The sequence below is a fragment of the Myodes glareolus genome, chromosome 11, assembly GCF_982192425.1.
Source record: "Myodes glareolus chromosome 11, mMyoGla1.1, whole genome shotgun sequence".
In the NCBI taxonomy this organism is placed as follows: Eukaryota; Metazoa; Chordata; class Mammalia; order Rodentia; family Cricetidae; genus Myodes; species Myodes glareolus.
Window position 1 is genome coordinate 36082046 of NC_142036.1, and position 19591 is coordinate 36101636.

Consider the following 19591-nt stretch of genomic DNA (forward strand, 5'->3'; position numbering starts at 1 on the left):
CCAAGAAGCAGATGTGGAAAACACCATTTATTTCTGGACTTGGAGGTTTAAATGTGATTTTTCGTAAACTACATATCATACTGCCAGGTGCCTAAAAATGTCAAATAAATAAAGATGTGCCAATTGTTACTGGCAATATATTTTTTTTCAGAATAGAGTCTATTCTAGGTTTCTTTCAAGTCAGACCTGATAATTTGAAGTAAGAAGTGATACTTGGACTGAGGTGGAAATGGCCAGTGTCACCATAGAGACAGACAGGCATGACATAAACATGCAAGTAGTACGAATAGTCTGTGTTATTTTTTATGGACAATAAGTTAGTCAAGTTTATTTAAAAAACTACCATTAGCTTTTTTTTCATGGTAGGTGGATGACATAAATAAGAAAGCTTCATCTTTTGAAGAATGATGAGGTTTGGATGTAAGGCACCATCTGTTATCAAATAAATGTGAAATGTGCTTTCTCTCTGACTCATGTCTTAATTCTTAATATTCAGATGGAGCTGCCATACTGGGAGGCTATGGATCCTTTAGAAGATAGGGCCTGTCTGGCTGACGTCATCCCTAGATGACTATTGGAACTTCCAGCTAGTCCCTGGTTCTGGTCCCTCTCCCTTTGCTTTCTGCTCTGCTATGATAAGTAAGTAACCTCTGGCACATGCCCTTAGGATCATGAACTCTGCCATGCCTTCCCTACCATAATGTACTAAAGTCTCTGAGTCTATGAGCCAAAATAATATGTCCCTCTCTTGTTTGAGTCAATCATTTTGTTTGCATGTTCAAGTAGCCGACGTATAGTCCTTAGACAATCTGAAATCTTCAGCAATTTAAGCTAGGAAGAGAAATGAGTCAATCCAGTTGGATAGTGTGCCAAAATAGGGAACAAAAAGCAGTGATTTAGAAAAGGAGTCCAAATTAATGTGCTGAAACTGTAAACGGAGATGCTTGTTCGTTTCCTGGTTGCCCAGACCCAAATAATCACACAGAAACTATTTTAATTACAACACTGCTTGGCCAATGACTCAAGCATATTCCTGGCTAACTCTTATCTTAAATTAACTATTTTCTATTAATCTGTGTAGCGCCACAAGGCTGTGACCTATCGGTAAGGTTTTCTGGTGTCTTTCTTTTTCAGCAGCTATGTGGTGTCTTTCTTATTCTGCGTACTCCCTCTATATCTCTTCCAGCCTGGTTAGATTCTGTCCTGCTATAGGCTGAAGCAACTTCTTTATTAACCAATAGTAATAAAACATATTGATAGCACACAGAAGGGAATCCCACATCAGAAACTAACTTCCAATGTGATGACATCATGTCTGATCCTTGTTCAGTTCCTCTGAGCAATCAGAGATAGTTTTACAGTATACCTGAAGAAATATTTGTTCATGGATAATACTTATTTACTCTCTTTCACAGTAAAGTAATCTATAATGGTCAACAATGTTTTTAGGTGTTTTAATTCATATTTTCATTGCAAATGATCATATAAGCTCTTGTATGATTTGAATGTTCAGAGGAGCAATTAGAATAGACAAACTCATACAGGAATCTCTAAAAGTTTTAAAATTACCATCAGTAGCTACTAAGAGAGCAACAGCTTTTCAGACTGTCAAGTCATAGACTTCTATTTCTTGGTAAATTTATCATTTCCCCAAACCAAGTATTCATAAGACTAGCAATAGGGATATGCTAGATTTTTAGATCACATTTTTAAATTCAATTTGCACATCAACTTAAGTTGTAGTTCACAGTGTAAGGTGTCAGGGAACTACTAAAATATTATTGGGTAAAAAACATAAAACACCCACTCTTACCAGTCAGCATCAAATTTCCAATGTAGCCCCCCAAACTAGGAAATGCTATCCCAATTAAAAAGGAAACACTCACTACCTCTTTGCCAACGTGTTCATTCTTAACACTAAAGAACATAGCTATTTTTTTGTATTTAGCTGCCTCTTGGTCAAAAAAAAAATCACCTTCAGTAAATCTTGCTCACAAAACAAACATACTCATGATTGAAAAAACCTAACAGTTAATAATTAGTGTTTTGTGAAAATGTCTTCACTGAACAAAACGACCATTATTTAAACATTAATGGAATATTTAAGGGGGTTACAGGGAAGTTCCCTTTAACATAATTGATTTGTGGCACTTGTTGCTTTGGGAAGATCTTTAAAGTGACTGTTCATGTGACAAAGGACACTCAGAGGCTAAACACAGCTGAAGATCCTGGGGGCAACCAATTACAGCTGTTTAGTAAATAAAACATAAATAAGAAGAATTATTCAATAAAGCATTTCTTTTTCCTTTCAAGTGGAATTTGAAAATTCCTCTAGCAAGAGCTAACTCATAATTAGTAGGACTGTTTATTAAGGATAGATGGCCTGATTAAGTCCTGTAGCATATTTATCATCCTCAAAGTCAAGAGAAAATGCTTTTGAAAATAGGCAGAGAGGTGAATAGATTTTCTTGAGCTATTGTGTGGTCTAATATTACTTGATTGCTCTATTGTAGAATACTAGACCACAACAAAGACAGCATACGACTTATTTTTCAAAGGGACAAAGAAAGCAGACATATTCTGCGGAGTTCACAGCTTCTATTGTTCTCTCATAGTTATTTCCAGCAATTTTTAATGCATTGAAATGGCCACACACACAGTAAGAATAATCTTGACATAGCATTCTTTTTGAATTGGTTACATAATTCTAGATCATTGCACATACACAGGATTTCTCCTATTTCTGGGAGTTTTGTTATTATATCATATATTGTCCAGTATTACAAGAACCGAGCTTCAAGAAGTTGTCATGAACTTATATTTTGCAGCTATTAAATGAATTTTGATTCTTCAATTATGTTTTTTTATTTAGAGTCAGTTAAATCTTTTTTATCATTAATACTCTTAGAGGACCTAACTAATTTGTTCATTAATAAATAGCATTTTTTAAAAATACTAATTACTTTCTTCTATATTTACATTTCACAGTTAATTGCTTTTACCAATCATGTACATGCATCTGTTATTGACTACTTATAAAATGCAATTATGGCTTCAACTTCTCATCAAGTCTGAAATAACTGACTGTCTATTGGGTAATTATAATTGTAATATTTTACATTATGGAAAATACTCAATGTTAGTCTCTTACACATTCAACAAAATCAACCCAAAAACAAACTGAATTTATCTTAGGAAACTGACAAACTGATCCTAAAATTCCTATGAAAATGTTAGAAGTCTGGACTAGCTAAAACATTGAGAAACAATATGTGAGTTTACAGCTATCATTGTCCCTTATTTTAGAAAGCCACTGCAGAGCTGTAATAATCAAGCCAGGATGGCACTGACACAGGATATATTTATTTATTTATCTTGGAGTAACAGAATTAAATAGCTAGAGATATAGTATAGTGTTCGGTTCATTTCATTTTGACAAAAGAGCAAGTCAATTCAATGGAGCAAAATTAATTGTTCAAAAAGAAATGGTGCATGTATAACTTGATATTTATGTGAAAAATATGGATTTAAACACATATATAAGGTGATATACACTATAAAAGCAAGTAGATTGCAGACCCACGTGTAAGATTAAAAGGAAAACAATTCTAAGTATCCATGGCGTTGGGTTAGTAATGGCTTCTTAAGAATGACATTGGAAGCATGATCAAAATTCAGAATCTGTATAAAAAAATAACCACAGAATGGGAGAGAATATTTATCTGTCATATAGCTGGTAAGAGGCTTGAATTTAGAATATATGAAGAACTCTTACAATTCTACAAACAACCTAATTAAAAATTTGGCGAAGGATCTGAATAGTCAGTTCTTAAAAGAAATCTGGAAATGATTAAAAAGCACATGAATAGATGCTTGGCACCACTAGTCATTAGGGAAATACAAGTGAAAACCACAAATGAAATACCACTTCACACCAACTCAGTGCTATAAAAGAAAAGACAGACACAACTGTTACTGAGCACATGAGAACTGAGAACTCATGTTCTGCTTGGTGTGTAAAGCTTTCAACCATTCTGGTGAAGAGTCTTATTTGTTCTAACAGTTAAGCAGAGAATTATCATAGGCCTCCCAATTTCCATTCTAAATATTGCTTGATACATAAAAATGAATATTTCACACAAATACTGGCACACAAGTTTTCATATAGTAGATAAAATGAGAAACACAACCTTAATACTTTCACATAAAGTAAAACAAAAGACTAATTATGATGTATCCAAATATTATACCGATTATTTGATATAATTTGTAAGTAGTTGTTTATGAGATGGTTCACTGGATATGAAATTTGCTGTTCTTACAAAGCATTGGAACTTGTCTCCCAACACCCATGTTGGACATCACACAGCTGCCTCTAACTCCAGCTCCAGGGCCTCTGATACCCTCTTTTGGACAATGTGGGCATCTCCATTCATATGGCCACACAACACACACACATACACACACACACACACACACACACACACACAGAGAGAGAGAGAGAGAGAGAGAGAGAGAGAGAGAGAGAAAATAAATCTTAAAAACAAAAGCAAAATGCCACAACATAGATACACTTCGAATGTAAATGTAGCACATTTAGTAAAAAGAAACCTGTCACAAAACACTCTGAATTCCATTTATATAAAATGTTCAGAATGAACTAATCAACCAAAGCATTAAAGCAGATTAGTGCTTTGCCTGGGGATGGGAGGAGAGAATGAAGGTACCTGCTGAGTGTATGAAGCCACTTTGTGCAGTGATAAAATATTCTAAAGTTAGATCATGGTGATGGTTGTGTAATTCTGTAAGCTTACTAAAACTTTCTAAATTATATCCTTCACACAAGTGAACTTTGCAATATAAATTCTGTACCGATGGCATTGCTAAGCATGAGACCACCTCTGAGAGGCATATGACTGTTTTCCAGGGTTGTAATTTCTAATGACTTTGTCATGATCTCCCCATGTAGTCTATACTATTCAAATTTCATATTAGTCTTCTCTCTTGCCTGGTTTTTGTCAGTGCTTCTTCTCTTTCTAGTTATGCAGCCCACCAAATTAGAATTTTATGGTAGTAGACTTTGGGAAATCTAGATAATATAACTATGCTCTCTCATACTTTTAATTAGAATCAGTGTAGATTATTTATTTACTTGTTTATTATTTATTTCTGAGACAGGGGCTCATTATCTAGTCCAAGAAGGTCAAGATGACCTTGAACTTGGGACAACCCTTTCTCAGTCTCCCAAGTGCTGGGATTACAGGTATGAGTCACCTTCATTAGCTAATTGAAGCTATTTCAATTTAATGTCTACTAAATACATAATACTGCTTCCATGTTTATGCTTGATATTGGCATGTATACTTGACAATTATAAATCATAACTCATACTGCAGGACCTCAGACAAATGGTCTCTTTCTGAGTCTTGACACTTCTTATTAAATTTGGAAAAAATTTGATTTTAGAAGATAGGAGAGAAGAAATTAAATTTATTTCACCTGGGGAAAGAAAGTTCAATGAGAATATTATAGCACTTCAAATGTCTTGGTCACTTAACTTCCATGGTTTCTGAGACGTGTGTGTGTGTGTGTGTGTGTGTGTGTGTGTGTGTGTGTGAGAGAGAGAGAGAGAGAGAGAGAGAGAGAATATGAATGTATGAGTGTGTGAATGTGTGACTGTGTGTGAATGTGTAACTGTGTGTGAATGAGTAACTGTGTGTGAATGTGGGTGTGAAGTGTGTGTGAATGTTCGAGCGTGTTTGTATATGAATGTAAGAGTATGTGCGTGAATGTATGTGTATGTGTAAATGTATGAGTGTGTGAGAGATTATGTGTGAATGTGTGAGGATCTGTGTATATGAATGTATGAGTGTGTGTGTATGTGTGAATGTGTGTATGTGTGTATGTATGAGTGTGTGTATGTGATTGCATAAGAATGTGTGAGTGTGTTTATGCATGTATGTGAATGTGCACGCATGCATGCGTGTGTGTGTGTGTGTGTGAGTGTGTATGCATGCTCAGGTGTGTACAGGTACACATGTGTGCAGGCCAGAGATCAATTTTCAATATTATGCCTAGGAGCCTTATAAACTTTGTTTTATAAGACAGAACCTCTTAGTTGGTCCTGGGAATTACTAGCTAGGCTAGCTAGGCTAGGCTGACTAACCAGCAAACCACCAGGTCTGTTCATTTCTGTCTCTCCGTCTCTGGGATTCCAGGCATGTGCTCCTGTGCCTGGCTTTCTGTGTGAGTGCTAGATATCTGAACTCGGGTACTTGTGCTTGTTTAGCAAGCACTTTATGGTCTAACATCTCTTCCCTGCCCTGATTTACAAGAGCTATTCTTAAAGACTAGCTCAGTGAGCAATAAGCTCAAAGTCTGGCTTCAAATCCCGAAGAGATTTGCCAAATGGAAGCCTGTGTCATCCTTTTCTTCCTCCCTGAAAGATGTCATCAATCTAGACCATAGATGACGACAGCTGGAGATGGAACTTTCCTTGATAAAATACTTACACACTCCCCTATCTATGATAGTTTGTGCTTGTATAGTTACAATGCAATCAGTTGCTTCATTTTTCCCCCATGAATCTTTCATTGTCGACTGCTTTTATTCCAGCAAGGCTAATATTTAAATTACTTTTGAGGTATATCACACTATTATTTTAGACTAAGAACCAGCTCAAGTGAAACAGATGATCTAGGTTAGTTTTGGTAAAATTAGAAAGTTTATAGATTTTTTTCTTCCACATTCATTTTCTTTTTCCTTTTCATCCATGTGGTGTAACTTGTTCCTGGTAGGCAGCAAGGTGTGGTAGGAAAAGCTTTATTTCTGCAAACAAAGTTGGGTTTCCTACATGAAGGTTGCTCATCTGGTTTCATCTGCTTAACCAGCCTCAGCCTCTGCTTCCTCATCACGGGGAGGATTGGCAATCCTACTTCATCAACTGGGCGTTTGTGTACACCAGGGACTAGACATGCACGAAATATTTCCATTCTGTTCCCACCAAGGTTCTGCTTAGGAAGGAAAGTAAAGATTTAGCTTACCCCAAATATTTTTGTTTTAGTATGACTATTTCCCAGAAACCTTTGAGTTAAAAAGATCTCTTTGTAAAATTATATGTAAAAGGCTAAAGGTGAGCATGGAAGACAATTTAGGACATAGATAACATCTTAAGTTCCTCCAAATGTTATTATGGCCAGTTTTCTCACAGTATTACAGAAGTTATCAGCTCGCTGCTGAGGATATTTGGCTTAATGGCTTTGTGTAATGGCAATTTATGTGACTTTTAAAACTGATGATATACAATAGTATAGGATTCAGTTTCAAACAGAATGGCATTGTAACACAAGATATCTACATGGCTAAACCCAGAAGTCATTGTCCTAACTGTCCTATCGCAACAAACTAATGTGATACAGGTCTTCTTGTAGGATGGATAATTCAGCAGGGACCCTGGCAAGTTGAAGGAGAAGGAAGAACAGGAAGTTATTTAGTGGGTACTGTAATCTATGTATAATGATGAGAGAGTTCTGTATACAGGAAGTGTTGATTGTTGCTTGATGGTGTTTAAATACTTAATGTCACTGAACTGTATATTAAAATGTTTAAATGATACACTTTAGGTTATGTACACTTACAAAATGTAACTAAATATAATGGGTTATATACATATATACATATTTATCTTTATTTAATAACATGGTATAAGCCCTGGAAAGTGTTTATATTCAAGAGTCCAAGGAAACAAGCTACAGACTGGGAGAAAGCATTTGCAAAAGGCATCTGGTAATGGATTGTTATCTAAGATACACGTGGAATTTTAAAATTCAAAGATAAAATAATTTACTCAGTTTTAAAATGGGCCAAATGCCTTTACAGATACCTCATTAAAGAAGACATTTAGGTGGTAAAGGAACTATCATATACCAACAACAAAATGAGAACTAAAATAAGATGTTGTTTTGCAATAATCATTCCAATGTGTGAACAAAGACCATACCAAAGGCTGGTGGGTTGTGAAGGATCAGGAGCCGTCCTTCACTGCTAGTAGTGACACATAGTGACTACAGCCACTTTGAAGGCACTTTGAGAGTTTCTTAAAAAACTGAGCATATCCTGTTTAGATGACCTAGCGGTCAAAATCTTTCATTTCTAACCCCAAAGGTGAAATTTATGGGCATACAAAATCCTGCATATGAATTTTCATGGCTACTTTCATTCCTAATTAGAAAAGTAAAGAGGTACCTAAGACAAAGTTAAGTGAATGAATTGTACTAAAAAACTAAAATAATTAAATGTAATGTAATGTTAAAAGGAAGTATCATCTACTGTGTATGAGATAATTGGACATGCCAAATAACAGATAGATAAGGGTATTATAAAAAAACTTCCTGACTTAGAGATGAACATATTAAATTCAAATGCCATAAAATTTTTAGTTTAGTGACTTCTTAGTCTATATAGCACTAAGTTGTCAAATACATTTTTCAAAGACTTTTTAGAAAATTGACAAGAACAATTCACAATACATTAATTAAGGACTGATAAAACAAGCTAACCAAGGCAATTTACTTCCCTAGACAACTAAATATAAATCTTCCAATTCTCTGTATGATAGTACTTTGCTTTTTTCGATGCCTTTTTTCTTTAGCCTATTCAAATGTATCATACATCTAAAATGAGCCAATAATGAACTGACTGATAAAAAGGGTTTGTTTGTTATTTAAAAAAATGCTGTACATGTACACATTATATCTTGGTCTGATAACTGACTGTTTGCACTCAGCAGCAGACAGAAGATCTATCTTATCACTGCCTGCCCCATCAAGACTTGGGAAACACTGAAGAGAGGACAGAAGGATGTCAAATCTGGGGGATGGAAAGGCATGCTGTCAAAAGCTGTCTTCTGGACAAGAGTTGACTACTGTACACATGAACTTGTAGTTCCAGTGTTTGACTACCCAAGACCCGCCCAAGATCCAGTCAGTTAACAAATAAAATGTTTTAGCAACACCCTAATCTTCACTGACTCCCAGGAATAAAATTAAAAGCATAAAGATAAACTTGCATGTCAAGTTACTTTTAGAGATTTATAACACATTATGTATAAGTTCTACAAGTCAGTTATCTTCATTTTATGTGGCAGAAACTACCAACTAGCATGATATCATTAATGCTGCATTTCTAGGTAATCATGGTATTACAAAATCCATTAACATTCCTGTCCATTGTGTTGAGTCTGTCTTAGTTCCCACTGAGAGGGAAGGCAATGTAAGTGCTGAAGATGCTTTTTCCTGTACACAGTGGAATTAAACCACAGTACCACCTTACTTTGGGATGGATTATTATCTCTGATTCTGGTATGAGAACCAGAATGAGTTTTCCTTTTAGTTACCCTTCAGGAGCATATAAGGATATCCTTGTGATAATTAATTAGATAAAGTCACTGTCCTGTAAAGTAAAAGCAATCATTTATTCCTGTAGCTCTTTATCAATACCTATCTCATTTATCATTAAGTTTTGAGAATTCAGCTTCTAACACAACTGCTAGAAACAACTTCAACATCTGATCCCTGGAAGAACAGTAATACACGTTTGTTAAGTAATTGATGACTGAATGAACAATTGACCATCGGTCAATTTATACGAAAGTTTTCTGTTGGGTAACATATATTTAAGAGTAATCTTAAGACATGAAAAAATATTATTCCAGAACTGTCTTTGCACTGAAATTAAAGCATTTAAAATTGAAGTATACAAATATTTGCTGGTGTTTATGTTAGCAGAATGTCTTTCAATGATGGAATCGTATTTGCTATGGAACGCAAATAAAATGCAGACATTTTGAAGTTACCCTGAAATGCTACTGCTGAAGTTGATAGAGGTCAATTGCCAATATTTTCTTTTCTAACAGCATTGTTTAGGGAAACAATGAGAGAAAAACATGTGAAGATTCTGAGAATATTGGGTCATATACCTTATTTTATATGTAGTTTCTCTAGGGGAAAATCACGAGGCAGAAAATGATAATATCAAGAACATTTCAGTACAATCGTCCACAATGATAGTCTGAACATTTTTTCCTTTGGTAAATAATACTGTTTGAAATCATGGACTTTTTTTCTATGACCCATCTCCACATCCTAGAAAAATCATTTATATGCTGATGAATTTAATACCTTGTACCCTCATGTTTAGGCAAACATCATCAGGTTACTTGGAGGTTGGCAAGAAAAATTAAAGTCCTGTAAGTCTTCATCCAGGAGTAGAAATTGAGTGTTTTATTATATTTCTCTCTAATGGAAGAAATACTGAAAAGGGTGAACCGCATGTTTTATGTATAGAAATCTTGTCTTTTATGCCTCAAATGGTTTTACTAGTGCTTGGAAGCTGTCATAAAGCTTTTTATCTCTCCCCGTGTTCATAAATGCTTGTGTGTATGCATCTGTAACAAGATAAACACTCCACAAGCCTTTTGCATGCACTTATATCTATTAATTCTTTTTCTACTTCTGGGCTAGGATTTGCAGTAACATACTTAGAAGGGGAACTGTGCAGTGTAGTGGAAAGAGCATATGCTCCTGACCTTGACTCTAAACCTGCTTTTACTCTTACCTGTAAAAGTGTGTTGCTGGAAGCAAATCACTTAGTGTTTCTAAGCCTCATGTTTCTCATCTGTACAAATGATTCAGTTGAAAAAATAACTTCTAGAATTAGTTTTAAAATTCTTTTATGAAAAATGAAAATTGAATTGCTATAGGGAGGTTGAAATGATTTATCTCAAGCAAGCAATAGGTACTGAGCACATCAAACGTGTTTGGTAAGTAAAGGGATCTTCTGTTTTGTTAATTGAAAAGAAAACTTTCTTTTCATACAATATATTCTGACTGACTACTCGTCGACTCTCCCCACATCCTTACCCATCCATCTCTCTTCTCTCCTCCCTCTGTCTTTCTCTTTAGTAAACAAATGAAAAGGTAAAAATTAAATGAATCAGATTTTTGAAAAAAAAACAAGGAGATAAAACAAAAAACACACATATACAGCAATACAGACAAAATCCATAAAAACACAAAAATAAGAAACATAATATACAAGCAAAAGACCAGTATGACAAAAACAAACAAATAAATAATATGCCCAAACAAAACAATTTGAGACAAAATATATTCAAAAATGCCATTTAATTCAATCTTTTATTGTCCATCTACTGCTGAGAATGCCCTTACCCTTAAGTGTGATTAATATACCAGTATGTTGTGATTCGATTGGAGAAATCAATTTTCCTTTTACAAGCAGATGTCAATTGGAGATTGCTTCTTGGTTAGGGAATGAAGAAATCTTAAGTGATGGTAAGTTGTACATGTCAACTCGATTGGGCCTAAATGTTTGTCAAACATTATCCTGGATATTTTATGATGGTGTTTTGAGTCACAATTGAGACTAAAACAATTCTAAAGAAATCATATTCTATAATGTCAGTTAGCCTCATCTAATTAACTGAAGCCTTGCCCAGAACCCAAAGGGTAAGTAAGAGAGAATGCTTCCTACTTGACAAATTGAACTGAAACTGGTGTTTTTTAGCCTGTGAGTTTGGATGGGTCCCAAATCCACTATATTGGAATAGAACTTATACCATTTTCTTCTTGCTCTTGGGCCTTTGAACTTGAGCTAGAACTTACATAATCCAAGCAAATCTTGGCATTCACAGTGTTCAGTCACCATGAGTCAAGTCTCTTCTCTATTTATGTCTCCATCTCTTTCTATTCTTCCTCCTCTCTCTGTATTTCCTCTCTGTTACCCTAGAAAAGACAAGATCTGAGAAGATTGGGATCATGCGTCACAAAAAAGGATAAAGGGGGGCTGGAGAGATGGCTCCGAGGTTAAGAGCATTGCCTGCTCTTCCAAAGTTCCTGAGTTCAAGTCCCAGCAACCACATGGTGGCTCACAACCATCTGTAATGGGGTCTGGTGCCCTCTTCTGGCCTGCAGGCATACACACAGACAGAATAATACATAATAAATAAATAAATATTTAAAAAAACAAGAAAGGATAAAGGAAGAGAGGGGAGGAAGACAGGGGAGCAGAGAAAAGTGTATAGCACAATAAAAGCAATAAAAATAGAACAGGAACAAATTTTTTTAAAAAGTAAATTCTAATGCATCCTGTATATATTACAATTCTTTCTTCTCCATCTTTATTCAAGTAGTCATTAAGCTTTGTGAGTTTGGATACCAAAATATGTGTTATCTTTCTTTACAGACTAGATTTTATTGAATTAAAGCTATTTTAAATGTTCTAAAAATAATACATTTTTTGAAAATAAATTTCTAACATGATATTTCATAGTAAATATGTACTTTTATCTAGAGGATTTTTTTATTGCATAGACTCAGGTGAAACTAAGACATAAATATTCCCTATAGGTAGTTAGCAGAATATACGTCAGAAGTTCTCTTTATACTTAAAATAAAAGGGCATTTACAGGAGCAGAGAGTGGCTCATCTAAACTATTGATATCAAAGTATCTAAACATGAATAATGAAGACACTTTAGTAAATTACAAATCCTGCTTCCAAGAGCATACTTTATCCAGAAGACAAAATGTGTAAGGTGTTGGGGAAAGAAGGAGTCCAGTGTGGTGAAAGAGACATAGGTATCTATTATGTGAGGGATCAATATCAGTCCTATAATTGATGATGATTTTCTCCAATGTTTAATAACCATGGTAATTTTTGTTAATATCATTCTAACTTGCCTTTTTTCATGAGATTTAGAGTCAAGGCTAATGTGATGAGTTTGTGCCTATCATCCCAATGATTTGGTGAAGCTCATTCATGTTTCTTCTTGCTATGTGATGACAATGAATTATCCAGGCTTTAACTTGACTATCTTAGATTCTGCTAAGTCTCACATGTCCTCTCATTCTGGAATTTGTTTTAAAGAAGTATATCTGAAACATCCTTTTGTCGTGGTGAAGAGGAAACAGTTGGATTCTGTGAGGGTATCTGAAGTGTCTGTCAGATGTCATGAGTATCTGGTTCACTCAAAGTTGAGTAGCCATATCTAGATACATTGTTATCTTTGTTACATTTTCTGTTGCTATGAAGAGACACCATGACCACTGAAACTCTTATAAGGAAAACATTTAATTGGGGTAGCTTGTTTCCAATTTCAGAAGTTCAGACCTTTATCATCATGATGGGGAGCATAGTGGTATGTAGGAAGACATGGTATTGGTTGCATCTTGATCAGAAGGCAAAAGTAAGCAAACTCTGGTATCACACTGAGAGAAGCTTGAGCAATATGAGACCACAAAGCCCACCTCCACAGTGCCACGTGTCCTTTGAAAAGGCCATACCTACTTCAATAAAGCCACACCTTCCAATATTGCTACTCCCTCTGGAGGCCATTTTCTTTAAAACCACCACAATTGCCAAGCACTAAATTCAATGGACAGTTCCTGATACAACTGAGGAGAAAGTAAATATTTATAAATAAAGAAATCAACCTACCACAAGATAGGGTGCATGTAAACTACACAATGTACCTTACACAGTGCCTGTCACAGAGAACTGCACAATGTCTGGTAATCAGATTGTAATTACAATAATAATGATAGTAGCTGATTGTATAGAAGCACAGATGATGGAGCACGCAAGCAAGACAGTGCTAGCATGGTATAGGACAGCATCACAGAGAAAGAGAAACTGACTCAGCCATTCAGGGGAGAATGATGGACCGTCCAGATAGAACGAGCACAGTGAACAATAATATAGAAGCAGGCTCTCTAGTTTGTCTTTTGGTGCTGTGTTGAACACTGACTACAACTGACTTGGAGAGAAAAGGTGGGATTTGTTTGTTTGTTTGTTTGTTTTTGCTTATGTTCCAGTCTGTCATGAAGAGAAACTAAGGCAGGATCTCAGGAACTCATCTGTAGACCACAGAGGAATGCTTACTGGCTGTGTCCATGCTCACATTCAGCTGCCTTTCTTTCCTTTCCTTGTTTGTTTTTGTCTGTGTTTGTTTAAGACAGGATCTCATTCTATAGACTTGGATGGCCTGGAAATTGCTATGTATACAAGACTGGCCTAGAACTAACCTTGTGTATCTCTCATACTCAAAAAGATCTGCCTGCCTCTGTTTCCAGAGTGCTGAGACTAAAGTTGTGTAGCAATACCTTTGGTCAATTGCTTTTCTTATACACACAAAGTCCACACTGTGTTGGGTTCTCCAATGTCACTTAGCAATCAGGAAAATGCCCCACAGATATACCCACATGCCAATCAGATGGGGACGATTTCTCAGTTGCAGTTCCCTCTCTCAACATTTTCCAAGCAGGCAACTGATGCTAAGTATGACAGGGACTAAGCTAGAACCTAGGCAGACATAGTCTCTCTCTTTCTAGAAGTTGATCTCATGTCTAGTCAGATAATATTCATGTGATGACCTCAGATGCAAGTAATGGAATATTTAATTAAAGGCAACTTAAATAACAAAAATGAAAAAAAAAACCAGATTGTCTTACCAAAGAAGAAATCTGAAGACGGGATTTTTCAAGAGTCACTCAGTGCTATGAGATGTCTTCCCAGTTTAGGGAAGACATGCTTTTCTATCATTTCACACTTGGCTTCACCAAGCCTGCATTCTCAGGGCTCTCTTCTTGTGTTCCCGAGCTGGCATCTGTAGCGCACGTTATCTCTTGTCACAGAGTAGCACAGGGCGGGAGTTCCTCTTCTGTTTGTTTTTATCACCCTAGGAAACAATTTTCTCAGGACCTTCCTTTGAGAACTCAATTGCCTTGTCTCACTGGCTAGAGTCACGTTAGATGTCCATTTCCAAATTATCACTGGCCAACAGAACTGGAAACGCATGATCAGTGTGGAGCAATAGTGAGTCAATGGGATATTGTCTGTTTGGAGAATGATCTGTAAAAGCAGTGCCTTTTGTTTCAAGTGAGTGAGTAGAAGAATACACAGCAAGTATCAGATAAGTAGGAGAAGACCAGATTAGGGAATTACAACATCCAGCAGAAATGGCCAGAAAGCTCGACTGAAACAACCCAGCTGGAGTCTCTACTTACAATTCTAGGTAGAGTGACCTCCCTGCATATGGTGCTTGTCAATCTCACCGCAAGCACTTCTCTATGACGGGATAATCGATAGTGACCTCTGCTAGAATGTCTTACCTTCTAGCTCTTCTTAAGGGTACATTGTTTATTAGGACCTTTGTCTTTTTTTCTCTGTCACAGTCTCAAGGAACCAACATTCCAAGGACAAACAGTCTTAGAGGACACCTAAGAGCAACCTTCTTGAGACACAAGGTCCCACCTTGCTCCCAGAGGTCATTCCTCACAAGAGCTAATGGCACACGACAATTAAAAACTGTCACTTAGTTTCCAGAGGCCCATTCCAAAGGGTACATAGAGAGAATGCTAATACTCAATAAATGAGATGATTCTATATATGTATTCACATCACATGCTAAAACATCAATGCTTAATTTATCCACATGGAAAAGTTGAAATTTCCAGAGCAAAAGGTAAAAACCCAGCTCTGTTCTTTTCTCCATTCAGTTCTTATATTCAAACAGCATGGCCCTATGACTCATTAGACTAATCCTTTCTGCTCAGGACATATTTCAGTGCCCACACACATTCAGTTCTCATGACTTTAGCTCACACATTTGAGTCAATTAGTTATTCACCAGGGTATTAGAAAAACCTCTATCTTTTCTCCCGGCATCTTTTAGTATAAGCTTTTCAGCCTCCACTTCTCCTGCCTGGTGGAATTTAAATCACAAAGTGGAACAGAAAGCAGGGAGTCAGGAGCGATGATTCATCAGGGAAGATCTGAAAACAATGAGGGCAGAGAGATTTTACGTGACTATTTTCGTGGGTGGAGTCTTGGACAAGGCGGGCCTGGTAACCTGAACACAGAGGAAAATGGCGAAGGTTAGACAGCATAGTAGATGTTTTCTATGCAGATTTCCTTTTTCTTTTTTCCTATTTTGAGTCAATAATTTGAATATTTAGAGCTTTGAAGTGATACAGTTTTCTTTAAATATTTATGTCAGGATTTATAGTCCTTCTTAATATTTTTTTGACCAACAGGGTGGACTCACAGTGTTTGGATTCAATTCAACTTACCAGTAGTTTCCCATGACACTTTTTAAAAGACCAGGAATAGAAGACTTGCAAGTAGGAAGGAGGTACTCTTGCGGAGAGGACCATTAGTTTAAGAAAAACTAGATTGTGTCTTGTCTTTGTTCTTACTTTATTATTCTTCCACTTTAAAAGAATTGATTCTAGCTAAGAGCAGACATTGTTATTTTGAGTTGCTAAAACTTTAAGGTTTTCCATCTTCTTACTTCGCCAGTATAAGCCTTCTGACAGTGGGAGACAAACCAGCATGATCTTGATGGTCCCAAGTTATTCATATGTATTATATGTCTTAAAATATTTATATCCTTCAATCTAATAGTTTGCTTTATATTTGATTGGTCTAAAGGAAAAGCCATGCCTAACCACCAAATAATGCCATAGTGCTTATGGGCTCTTCTCATAGTTGCAAACAATTTTTAAAATATTTATTTATTTATTATGTATACAATATTCTGTGTGTGCCCGAAAGCCAGAAGAGGGCACCATACCTCATTACAGATGATTGTGATCCACCATGTGGTTGCTGGGAATTGAACTCAGGACCTTTGGAAGAGCAGGCAATGCTCTTAACCTCTGAGCCATCTCTCCAGTCGCAGTTGCAAACAATTTAATGGCAATAAAAGTGTAATTGCATAATTGTTTTATGATTGTTGATGAGAGTCTATGTATTAAAAGAATAAAACTTGATATAAATTCTTAAGACTAGCTGTGAAATTTAGTTTATTGTATATGCTAGAAATGCAATTTCATTTAGATCACTCAGCTATATTTGAATAAAGTATAATGAGCATGAACTTCGCAACGTTAACTATGAATAAGAGGGTAGAACTATTACAGAAGGTTCTAATTTTTTCTCTTGTGTTCCAAAGACAATAAACACATGTCACTTTGTCATCTAAATGAAAAATAAAAATTAAGATTTTTGACTGATGAATTTTAGAAATGATTTACAAATTTAAAAGTAATAAATGAATCATTCAAAGGATTGAATCCTTGGGTCTTTTCAGCTCAAATTTTCCAAAGAAGTAGACAACGTAATATGAATATTCTCATGATTCTGTTTCAGCTCGATTGCTTTGTCTTTAACTTGTATCAGATTTCCAAAAAAAAAAAACATGAAGGAAACTAACTCACCTATCCCATTGAAATGTTTGAAGGAGGTGGCTTCACATAAGAACAGCAGGGAGAAAGGAACGAAAGACTGCAAATCTCTAGAAAGCACAATTCCAGTTTTAAAAGGTTTTCGAGAAAAAGACCCATGGTATCACTGTGGGATAGTCAGAGCAATGCCTGATAGTCTGCTTCTGACTGTAGCCAGACTTTACTCTCTGTCTCTTTCTGGAATTATTTAAATAGCTTCTAATCGATGGGAATGCTTCACCTAGTCATATTTTAGTTTCATCAGAACATTTTGTTGAAGTTTACATGTACACCATTTTAATTTGGGGCCTTTATCAGTTCTCAGTGGGGTAGATAAGTAGGGAAGCTGCTCCCCTCATGGCGTTCTCTGTTTCAGTATTTAGAAGTGGAAACCCATTGTCACGACTCTCAAGTAACTTCTGTATGCTCTTACTCTCTAGAGATTGTAACTATAACAAAGTATTGCTGCTGACTTTGCCTCAAGGCTTTGTGTTTGTTCCTTTTTGGTGATTGAGGACTTCATAATACCAGTAATAGTTCTAAAAGGATGGCAGGTGGGTTTAGGGCCCACCAACCACTGTGTGCTTTTATAGTCGCTGCTTTGAACATGTATCTTGAACAAAATGACAAGGTTCTAGAGGGAAATTACCCATTTGTCAGGGCTTTCCTACCTCTCACATAGGGACAGAAGTGTGGGAGTGCTCATGAAGTCATTGGTAAGCACAAACAGTACATATTTCAGTAGGGATGTGAAAATAACACATCTTTGTCTTGGCCTCTTCATCTAAATAAGTCAGTCTGCTGTTATTCTTTATCTGCCTCTTTCTCTCTCCCCCTCCTTTCCATGGTCATATTCTTTTCTTTTACCTCTTGTTTGTTTGGAGGTAGATATTCCTGTGCATCCTAGGGTGCTTTCAAACTGACTATCCTCTGGCCTCAGCCTCCCAAGCGATATAATTACAAACTCAAGTCTCTGCGTGCCCAAAAGATAAAATTAAAAGAGAGGGAGGGAGGGAGAGAGAGAGAGAAATAGATAGTGAATGAGGGAGAGAGAGAGAGAGAGAGAGAGAGAGAGAAAGAGACTAAGTTATGGATCATTTCAAACTCTATGTGTTAGGTACTATTGCCAGTGTTTTTATATGTGTATATATATATACATTACCTCACTGAATCTTTACACAATCCTATGAGTCACACAATCCTCATGGTAGAGGTGACATGATAGTACAAAAGTGTCTAGCTCAGAGTTGTCAAGTTAGTCAGAAGAGAGTCAGATGTGGAATCCAGGTAATCTGGTCCTACTGCCTTATAAAACCCCTAGGTAGCTATGGTTCATTTCTAGCAAATACAAAATGGTGTTAAAAGCAATACCATTACAAACATTTTACTGAACTACATTTATCATAGGTGATGATAGAAAATAAAAAATGGGTTTCACATTACTAAAGCTGATACAAAAGGAACTCAACACTTGAAAAAGTCTGGTCTTCCTAGGATGCCATATGACAAAAAGGTTTATGTACTTTCAGAGATGATCATCTATGACTTTGAATTTTAACAAAAGCCATTATCAAATCTGAAATGAGCCCACCTAAGCTAAACCAGAAGTGACCTTGTCTTTTACCTTATGTGACTTGGTATAAATGGATAATATAGGCTTTCTGAAAATGCAAGGCATCAGACTTGCTGTGTGATCTTTTATTCTTCCCTTTATGTATTGACATTATATACTTTACTAAGTAGTGTTTAGTTCTAGTTTTCCTATATAACTCATTGTTTTCTATTTATTACTAAACTCTAAGCTTTTGAATATGATCAACAAAGACACATAAGTTGGGCTCCACTTCTTGAAGTTCAGTCACGTAGATCTCCCCTTTATCCCATTTATTAATTTATAACATTGGCTGTTCATGAATTCTTTACACTTTCTGTATTTCCCCTTATTTTATCTGACTACTCATCTTTGAAGTCTCAGCATAAGTGCTCCTGTCTTAAAGGAGGCTCCTACCCTGAGCTTTTTGGCCATCCTTTTATATTCTGTCCCTTTCTCAGACTCATTATTAAGTATTTGTTTACACAATTATATTTTGGGTGTTTGCCTCTCTCATTATTGTTAGCTCGTTGTGGGAGCAAACTATGGGCTTTGTTTGTTTTACCATTGTTTAGCATCTAGAAAAGTGTCTGGCAAATAATAGGCGCTTGGTTAATATTTACTAAGGGAATGAATGAGCTCTACTATTGTGATCTATTAAAGGGATTTTTAAGGTTGTTTTGAGATTAAATGAGATT

General features: G+C 36.0%; 1 protein-coding gene across 1 annotated transcript in view; it reads left to right on the top strand.

The window, feature by feature from the left end:
• Dio2 (iodothyronine deiodinase 2) overlaps positions 1-19591 on the top strand; it is a 199668-nt gene that overhangs the window by 120081 nt on the left and 59996 nt on the right. Inside the window, 1 exon segment of the mRNA XM_048449347.3 lies at positions 497-639. Coding sequence (XP_048305304.3) covers positions 633-639 — 7 coding nt within the window. The 5' untranslated portion in view covers positions 497-632.